General features: G+C 48.9%; 1 protein-coding gene across 1 annotated transcript in view; it reads right to left on the reverse strand.

Annotated features, from left to right (window-relative positions):
* LOC309408395 (uncharacterized protein) overlaps nt 1-5,579 on the reverse strand; it is a gene marked incomplete at its 3' end in the record, with an annotated part of 6,744 nt that extends 1,165 nt beyond the window's left edge. The window contains exons 1-2 of the mRNA XM_082004210.1: nt 4,977-5,579; nt 4,053-4,156 (exon numbers count right to left, since the gene is read on the reverse strand). Coding sequence (XP_081860336.1) covers nt 4,053-4,156; nt 4,977-5,155 — 283 coding nt within the window. The 5' untranslated portion in view covers nt 5,156-5,579. The remainder of the gene's footprint in view (nt 1-4,052; nt 4,157-4,976) is intronic.
* Nucleotides 5,580-10,035: the final 4,456 nt, after the last annotated feature.

A 10,035-nucleotide genomic window follows, 5' to 3' on the forward strand; every position in this document is an offset into this window, starting at 1 on the left:
ATCTGAATCTTTTCTCGATGTGTGCTGGTGTAATCCTAGAAAGTGTTTCCCACTTTATCACATTCCCTCAAAGTGCAGTTTAGCTGCTCATGAACAAGTGCAGATGGTCTGCACCCGCTGCCTCTGCTTGGGCTGGCTGGCAGAGGAACTGTTTGTAGGCAGGCAAAGCGTCTGCAAGTCCTGGATCTGGGATGTTAATCCTAGATGGGGTGATGTAATAACAAGGAAAGTGCTCATGATCAGATACTAATTCATGCGATAATTGCTGTTGTCATTCACATTTTGTTCCCTCTTCCCTTCCCAAGGGGATTACTTGACGACCGTTCCTTTTCTGCTGCTTATTCCTTCATGAAGTGCCCACTCCTTCCCTGAATTCAATCACAGGGAGCCTTGTTGTGATGACGCTCAGCCCCGGCTTACAGAGCAACTGTGATGCGTAACCTGCTCTGAGTTGCTGTGATCCTGGCTCAGGAGAAACTGCTAGCTGTTTAGACAGCCTGCGAAATTTAAGCTGGTAGAGAGTTAAGAACGAGGCCATCAGCATCTCTTAGTGCTGACTTGCAGAAACCACATCTACAAATAAGAGGGAAACAGCACCCACTTCACATCCTCAAGACCAGGCTCTCCCCACCAGCGTGGAGAAGGCTGCCACCCTCAAAAGAGGTGTCGGGGATTTCTCACCAAGACAGTATATTCAGAGACCATGTATTATATTTGCCAGGGGAAGCACATGAGAAAACAGTGGTTTTTCTTAGCATACATACCCAAATGGTCACTTAGAAGCAGGAGGTCCCACCTCCTGTGCTGACACAAGCTGGAGGCAGTGGGTATTTTGTCTAATCTCTCTCAATGTGGCACTGCCCAAGTGCCCATCATCTCAAAGCTCAGAACATTCTCCAGTGGCAGAAGCTCGGTCCACCTTCTTCTCTTCCGTCAGGCCGACAACACGCACCACTCTCCCAGATATCTGGAAAGATCCATCTCTGTCTCCCACAGCTCTGATAAACTCCCAAGCACTAGCAGTGTTAGCACTGCTCCGTGGCCTTGCTGCTGTCATCTCTGGCATAGGAAGAAAGAACCACAGCCTTGAAAATAGAGTGAATTTCGCAGAGAGAACTGGCCAAGCTCACAATCCCCTGATTTTTCCCACTTACACAAGGCTGAGTGTGGGAAGCATCCAGCTTCTTCCAATAAAAGTGCTGTTTGGTATAAAGGTTGGTAACACTTCTCCTGGAAGCCCTGGGGCCCATGAAACTGGGTGTGTGGCTCAGAGCTCTGGAATTTCCAGCATTATCTCCTGATTTCTTGAAATGTATTTGCAATATACACTGAATACAAATTCTCACAGACCCAGAGTCACAGGTTACAGCCAGTCTGCCAGCCACGGAAGTGCTGTAGCGCCTGCACTCCTCTGTGCCCGGCATCCTCTTGGGAAGTCACAGAGATTGGAAGGAGGAATTGGTTAAATGGGAATTGTCCCTGGGATAGCAACACCAGCAGCTGAAAGGACTTAGCCTGTCTGCTCAACCCTCTCTGCTCTGTGGCAGATGAAAATGAAGCATGTGGAGACCTATGCTGATTTCCTTTTAACGTTAAGCACAGAAATATATGAGGATCAAGTTTAAACAATTTCTATGAATTTCCTTTGCTCTTTCTTAACTCACAAGAGGCAGAGGTGGAGTATGGCAGATGTATCCAGCTGAACAGAAGACAGGAAAGAATTCCTGTAAAAATGTAATGGAAAAGGTAGAAGAAATGTTCTCCTCTTTCAAGTTTGCAGGTCTTGTTCATTCTGCTTCACATAAGTCACAATCATCATCTAGATCTAATCCCATTTACCTGCTGACAAGTCATTGTGGTACATCTCTACGTGATTCAGGACGCTGTTTCTTAAAATGTTGTCACATGGACTTCGTCAGCAAGACTTCAGGCACAGAAAATTCCAAACAATTATCTCTTTGGAAAGCCAATCCCCATGTTCTATCAAAATTTGGAAGCAGAGAAAATAGATGAAACAATATCTTTTGCCTTCTCTGCTCTTTTGTTTTCAGCTGCATCTTGATTCATCTAGCAGGAGCAGAACACAGGGGCCGCTGTACCTTCACGTGAGGAGGCTGGCTTCCTGTTTTTCAGAAAGCTTCGGCAGAAAACAATGCCTGGGCCATTAGTCTACACCAGGGTCCCCTGGTTATGAAAACCCTGTGAAGTTAGCACCGAGACCATGCTGCAGAGGGAAGTGTTTCCCACGTGCAGAGGGGAAAGATCACGTTGCAGTCACACACACCAAGCAGGACCACGCTATTTCCCAAAGCAAACAGCCAAGGAACATCTTTAAGGCATTTCAGTCTCCTTCATAGAGACGCCCACATACATTTCTTTGTAAATGAGCAATTTAAAGACTAGGTATCAAATGTCAAAAGAAAACAAAACAACTCTCTCTATATTTTGATCGATCAGACCCATTGATTGAATTTTTATAGCAAGTTGTCAGGTTTCCTGGCAATGCTGGTTTTACAGTTATGGGTGAAATAACTTTTTACACAACAGAAACTGCAAAGTCATAGGACTTCACTTAATACTACAACTCAGTGCATTCTTCAACAGAATAATGCAAGCTGGCTGCTTGCAAGCAGAGTGTGCTGGATCCAACAATCCCAAAAGCTGCACACATATTTACTGACAGAAAACTTCATTCATGTTGTCTTTGTGGCACCTAGAGCTTCAGCCGACATCAATCCCAGGCTCCTGCGAAAGCTGGGGGCTTTGTTCCCTGCAATTCCTGCTGGACACAGCCCTGCTTTGGCTGTTGCTGCCAGTTACATGAGCCATCAGACAGCTGAGTTGCAGCCACAGGGTGGATGGGATACCCTAACACACAGGGTATCCAGTTAGATAGAAGGAAGCACAGATGCTATTGTTGCAGACCCCTTGCACGACTGTGGACAAGTCTGGGTCTAGCAGTTCCCCCGAGAGCAGGGATGATGCTGAGCACTCCTAGACCACAACATAGAGAGAACCAGCAAGCAGCTTTTCTCTCTTTGCTGGCTGTAGGGGAAATTTAAGCTGTTTGCCTGTGTTCTTAGTATAGGTGCCTCTGTTGGGAGCATAAACCCAGCCTGATTACTCCCCATTTTCACTGCTCAGTTCAATCATCTCCCACAGACCCGCTGGGAGATCATACTGGCCTATTTGTCTTCATATCCCCCGAATCAGTCCCAGGCTCGAGTCTCCTCTGGAGGCCACCTGCTTTGGGTACCCAAGGCTTCAGGAGAGCCCAGAAAGAAAATCTGTAGCTTTTCTTTTCTATTTTCTAAAACAACTCAGAATTGATTAAATTGATTTTGCTTCATTTAGGCTGAACTACTTTACAGTGGGGTTACTGTGACAGGACAGAGGGTCAGAGCTTTGGAAAGCTCTTATCAGGATGTTACAAATTCAGCACTGCAAGTTCAACACATGCCAATTGATTATTACCTTTGAAAAAACAAGTCTCAAACTTTCTGTGACACAGGGAACTAGTGAAGGTGGTTTCAAGAAGATGGTTCTTCTCCCTGTCAGTGTTTTTCCCTAAAAGATACTTTCCAAGGCCATACAAAACAGCAAGATGCCTACAAGTACTGCCAGAGGTAACTTCATAAACAACAAACCAATTAGAAAGAAAACCCATTGATAATGAGTCTTCATAAATCCCATTAAGCAGGGTTATCAGCATAACTTTTCGCTAAGGTCTGATAGCAAAATGGTTTATTGTATTTTCTCTGATGTTGGTTGGGTCTTTTTCTTGATGTCTAGCAGATTACAGTCTGATACAGATCACACTGGTCTAGGAGTTCTACAAATTCCCTTTATTTTGCTCAGAGAAAAGCAATCTCCTCCTGAATTTTCCCTAAGGAACAGAGAGAGGAAAGACTGGCAGGGAGCCTGCTGCAGAAAGACAGATGAGTGCTCTGTGCCAGGCAGCCTCTCTGGTCAGCCCCATCCTTTCGCCACATGGGGATGGCTGGCTCCTGCGACTTTAAGATTGCATTCTTGAGGAATATCCAGCCCTGGACCCCTCTGCCCCTCAGGGCTGTCTCCCACGGGTCTCCCAAGGGACTCAGGCCCCTCCACAGGCCGAAGTCTGCCCTTGCAGATGCCCAGCTGGGAGTCCTCCACCCTGGCAGGGACCAAACGCGTTTAGACACATTTCTAAACACAAGCTTCTGACCAATTTCCACCGCAGAGTTCAACCACCACGACAAACTGTGCATGCTGTCCCAAGCAAGCAGCCCCAGCAAAGCTCAGCACAAGTCACTGGCCTCAGGAGCCTGGCAGGACACCAGTGCTGTGCGCTCACACAGCCCCTCGCACCTACAGCCACCATCCGGGCGGCCGAGCGCTCCAGCCAGCTCCTCCGTCTCCCTGTCAAGAGCAGCACGCCAGCAAGGCACGAGAGTTTGCAGCGCGGCTTCCGTGACCTAGCGAGGGCGTTGTGCTCCCTGGAGCTGCAGACATCATCAGCTCCCTACTCTGCCTTTACAGCAGCAGGGACAAGGAACCCAAGAGAATCTGCGATTCCCAGAACAACCCAGTGGCCATCCCAGCTTTCCCACAGCAGGAACACAGCAGGCTGGCGGCCCAGCTCTCTGACACGCCTTGGCCACCATCCCCATTCCTCAAAGGCTGGCAACTGGGGCCCAGAGGTCAATGGACTCTTGTGCCACGTCGTCACCTCCCGTCTCCAGATCCAGGCCACTGGCTGTGGCCTCCACAGCTCCAGAAGCAGGGAGCAGCCCCTCTCAGAGCGGTTCCCTGCACCACCTTCCTCCCGTCAGCATCCACATAGCCTTCGCTTCCTCGTCCACCCCCTCCTGCAGGCCACCTTTCGCACCGGCCTCTCTCCTCTCCCTTCTGTGGGGCAAGGCAGAGGTAAGTGCCTGTCCCTCCTGAAAAGGCCCTTCCGAACGCCGCGAGGCAGGGCTCAGCATTTTACTCACCTCGACTCCCCAGGGGCATCCTGGAGCTTGTGTGTGGAGCCGACGCCTCCTTCTGACCCCTGCTTAGCTGGCGTGCGATGCTGCTCAGTCACCCCACAGAGATAAATCAAGCGAATTTTGCTCGCATTCAGTCCACTTAGCAAGGGTCGCATGAGCCCTGAGATGCCTTGAACTATCATGCTACTTTGGGTCCTGCTCCGTGTCCCCTGGGCTGCTGTTTGTTGCAAGGCCAGCTAGATTAAGAGTTGTAAGTACAGCTGGTGTGGTGAAGAAAGAAAAAAAAGAAAGAACAAACTAGGACAGCCTCCCTGGGGGTGGAGGGAGGGAGGTGAAGGAGGAGGGAAGGATGGACAGAGAGATTGTGCTTGGATCTTGCTGCGGTCCAGCCCACCAGGGCATGGGGATTGGGTGAAGCATGGTGATACGAGCATCATTGCCACACACCAGTCCCCAAGCAACACTCACCTTGTTTTGCCTTACAGCCTTCCCTTTTAGGAACCAGACCTAAATCCAGTTTCAGGAGCAATATTCATTGCAATGCCTAATCATAGGCACAGGGGTTGCAAACTGAGGGCTGGAAGAGCATTGCTGCCAGTTCTTACAGCAACAGGGTGAGAGTAAGACTTACGGATTCTGCTCTTGATGTGGATGTCGTCCAGATACGTCATTGCCTTCCCCAGTACTTCAGGCTCCCGCCATTAAAATGTGAATATTCACTTAATTTGCAGGACGTGGCAAGAAGCAGCCACAGTTTGTTCATTTTCTAAATTCTCTGCTGAGAAGTGCCACAAAGGCACAGGTAAGTATAATTAATTTCACACTAACTGATACTCCATGCTAGTGAGACTTCTGTAGGAGAAAACTCTTTAATTTATTCCCAGAAACACAGTCAAGTCACTAGTTCAGTCTACCCTCCTCTCCAGGGTAAATCAATTTGTCCCTGAGGACCAAAATGTTACAGTGGAGACAGTTTCAGTGCCTTGGTTTTTGAGGAGTCTGAGAACAGCTCTCATCTCAGGAGCTTGAATTATCCACAATACCAAATTAACAATTCACCATTTGAGTAAAGCAAGCATCCTACCAAGTTTTTTTTTAATGCAGTAACATATTAGTAGCTGTTATAAGCAAAAACTTTTGAAATTGGACTCTTTAATCAATCCATACAGTGGGGAAAAACTACAGAGTAATAATGAGAACTGGATGGAAAATGTTCGCCTCAACACACACACTGGATTCATAGTTTTGAAAACTGGAAACTTTTGACTTTTCACCCCCAAAATCCTGCAGCTTTCATGTTGGAAGGGGATGCTTAAGCTTTCTGAGAAAAACATCGAAGATATTAAGGAGCACAAGTATTTTCTACAAAGGGGTCGAGGGGGAATCCTATTCTTCAGTCCAATAAAGATTTAAAGGCAAGCGTCCAAACATTCAAACACACCACAGAGAGCTTCAGTGGAGAGAAACTCACGGGAAATGCCTAAAGGATTAAAAAAAAAAAAATTTTTTTTCTTAGGGGGAAATCCAGTTGCTAAAATCACCTGTCGACTTCCCTCTGTTCACTTTGCACCTGGCAGAAGAGCACGGAGTAATAATTCATTCCACCTCACTCCTATTTGCCAAGCGCGGGCTGGGCGTTACTGCTCCCATGACAGGACACAGGCAAGAGGAGCACGCGGTGCTCTGCTACGGAGGGACATCATCCAAGATAACTTGGAGTCATTTGCAGGACATCACTGACCAAAGTCTCCTTGCTCCTTTTGCTGAACATGTGTGACACTTCCCAGCTCAGCATGTGATGGGCTTGGCTACCGGCAATCGCAGCCTTGCCGCACTCTCATGCCAGCCCCTGCTCATCTCACAAACGCATTTTTTTTCCTGCTGCAGGATTTGCCCCTCAGGTTTTGTTCAGGCCAACAGCTCTGTGATCACAGCGAGGGTAGGACGAACCACTGAACATCACTAGGGGTTTGATCCAGACTGGGTGCTACCCCCAAGTCCAGGGTCGGTGGGAGCGCTGCGTCTGCCGAGAGGCACCGACGGTACATCCCTGGGAGCAGCAGGGCCGGGGTACGGTGCCAAAGCAGGAATGCCACGTGGCAGGCATGGGTGCATGTCAGACTGCCTAGCCATGCCCAGGATCACTGAGACTTCTCTGTAATTCCACCCCTCAACCACAGCTAATGTAAAAATGTCTAATTTCAAATCATTTGTAGAATATCCTTCGAAGGCTTCCCTCCCCACCCTCACTTGTATCGCAGAGGAAAGCTGGCAGTGAGGCGAGCGCTTTGTTTCAGCTGAACACAGCTCTGGCCAGTGTCCCTGCTCTGTGGCCCCTCTCTCTCAGGTCAGCTTTCCAGGCAGTTGCTCTTTCCTGCAAGCTGCCCTGAATACTTCAGCCTTCAAACCCAAATTCTTGGGCTGCAGCTCGCCCCTGAATTTAAAATCATTCTGTGCAGCCTCTGTAGCCGAGAGACCGCCCAGTCCTGCCTTCGCTTCTCAGGCACTGCCGCGATGCAGTAGGCAGCCCAGATCTGTCTCTCAGCCATTTCCGTAGAAGGAAAGCAAGGCCTGGCCAGAGAGACGCAACAAAAGGGGCCACAGCACATCCAAACAAACCACAAAGCATCTTATCTCTCCTGCAAACCTTGAATTGAGACATGCACGAGATGTATGCGCAGCAGTTCTCACAGCAAGGACGTGTGTGTGTTTGCCTGGCACTGACCTCTCTCCTTACCAGGAACTCAGAGCACAGCAAGCACAGGTCAATGCCACCCGACGGAGGGGCCAGCACAGACGGCAGTCAGGTCTGAGATCATCACACGCAGTCCTGCAGGGCAGCGAGAGGCAGTGAAGGGGACCGTTCCTGGCGAAAGCAGGAACAACCCTGCTGGGGTAGGGGAGAATCATGCCCTGTACTGAGTTTGGACACCCTGTTTTAAGGTTTGAAACGGGGAAAAGGGCAGAAGTAAGATCTCCTTTTCCCTCCTCTCCCCTACTCCAGCTAGCAGCAGGCCTAGAAGTAAGCACAGCCTTTCCAGAGTAAACCAGTGTTCCTTTAGCCCTGGACACGAAAAGAGAAATCTTTGCAAATAACCTACACCCCCCCACCCCCAAAAAAGCCCACAACAACCAACAAAAAAAACCCCACAACTAAGCAAAAGTATCTTTGCTCTGAAAAAAATCCCTCAAAACGTTGCTTTGGAGGTCAGCACACACTTTATGGGCAGGACAGGCACAGCCGAAGTGAACCTTCAGCTCTGTTTCACAGGAATTTGGCAGAAGCCAAGTTTCCCCCAGTCATGCGCGCGCAGCCCCTGCCCCCCGCCGCTGGCAGGTCACGCTGCGCTGTCAGTGCGGCGGCTGTGCCTACACGTGTTGGCGCATGCTGGGAAGGAAGTGGGTTTCTAGCTTGAAATACATCTTCCAATTTCTTCTGCGCCACACAAAGGACAATTTGCCTGCCCACCCCCCCAGTCTAGGGACTCTCATGCAAACCTCTAAAACAGCTTCTAGGTGCCATTAACTCCACCTCCTCCCTGACTTCTGCACCAGAAGTAAACAGACAGAAATCAGCACTGCACTGATCCAAAAAGAAGTTACACAGTACCGCTGCAGCCAGAAGCACACTCAGACTTCTCAGATACCAGACCCAGCTCCTCTGACCACTGTTAGAGTTTCTACCTCTCCATGGGCCAGTTCCGCAAACATGCGGGCATAGTCAGCACAAGGCAGACTTGCATCTATTCCTCTGGGCAGAAGACACTCGGTGCCAACAGCTCTGACCAGAACAGCTGTTCTGTAAACTTTGTGGCTTCCAAGAGACCCTAGATGGAAGGTTTAAAAAGACCATATGAGTCTGCTGCCGCTCTGAAAGCAGATGAAAATCATTCTGTAATCCTGTAGTTATTAATATACACATTAATATAGTTTTAGTGATGCTGCAGTTCTGGTGTTGTGAGAGTAACTCCACTACCATTCGAATCAAGGTTTGATACATCCAAGGAATTAAGGGAGGAAGCAGTTTCTCTGAGAAGGAGCAGGAGAAGAATCAGAAGGAGCAGGAAGAATCAGGAGAGGCAGCCTGTCTTGCAGCTGAACAGCCACGAGAGTAGGAGAGGGAAGAGACAGAAATCATACACAAGTCAGGAACCATCTGGCCCCATCCCTGTGCAAGATGCAGCACATGCAGAAGGATTACAGATGTCATCCAGGCAAGCAAATTAGCACCTGTTTGCTCCTCTGTACTGCAGCATTTTATCAAATCAGTATTTGATAAACCACCAGGTGCTCAGCAGTGGAACTCCCAAAGGAAGAGTGTCCAGAGGGGAGGGAGGAACTGAGCAAGCAGCTTAACAAGTCATGACAAAGTTGAAGGCCAGCACTGTGCCCCAGTACAGAAGTCATCACTCCTTTATTGTTTGGAAGAAGCAGGACTGGCCCATGACCTCCTCCAGGTTGTGGGAAGGCAGGCAGTCTGGGCACGTGAAGGGTGTGGAGCTAGAAGTTCGAGCAGAATTCTGTGAAATGGGCCACGAGGTTCAGCCACAGCTCTTCTGCCTTGGAAGAAACACATTATCCTCTGTGCCTTGTTTTACCTCTCAAAAAGATGGGAGAAAGGATTCCTTGTTGGCCTCCAAGGAATGTGAATGAGGGATGGTGGGTAAAACACACACCTGAGACACGGAAGTACTCTTGCCAGAGCTGCACTGGCCTAGTCACTGCCAAGAGGCAAGCCCATGCTGCTCCCATGTGTGAAGTCTCAGGGACTGTAGTCAGGGAAGCAGGCACACAGACCCGGGAATAATGAAGGTTTTCAGAATGCAGCATTCATTCATAACTTGAACAGCAAGAACAGCCTACCTCTCACCTCCTACCAAGCCCACCACCTCACAAATGCTCCTGTAAGGAAGCAGATACAGGCTGCTTACATACACAGAATTAAAGCCACTGAACAAAATGAAAATTTGTTCCCCATCCTCATCGTCACTACGAAAACCCATCAACCACCTTTCCTGTTCCAGAAAAAGCTGCCAATACAAGAAAATAGCACAACTTGTGC

This window comes from Phaethon aethereus (genome assembly GCF_964289735.1).
Source record: "Phaethon aethereus genome assembly, chromosome: 10".
NCBI lineage: Eukaryota > Metazoa > Chordata > Aves > Phaethontiformes > Phaethontidae > Phaethon > Phaethon aethereus.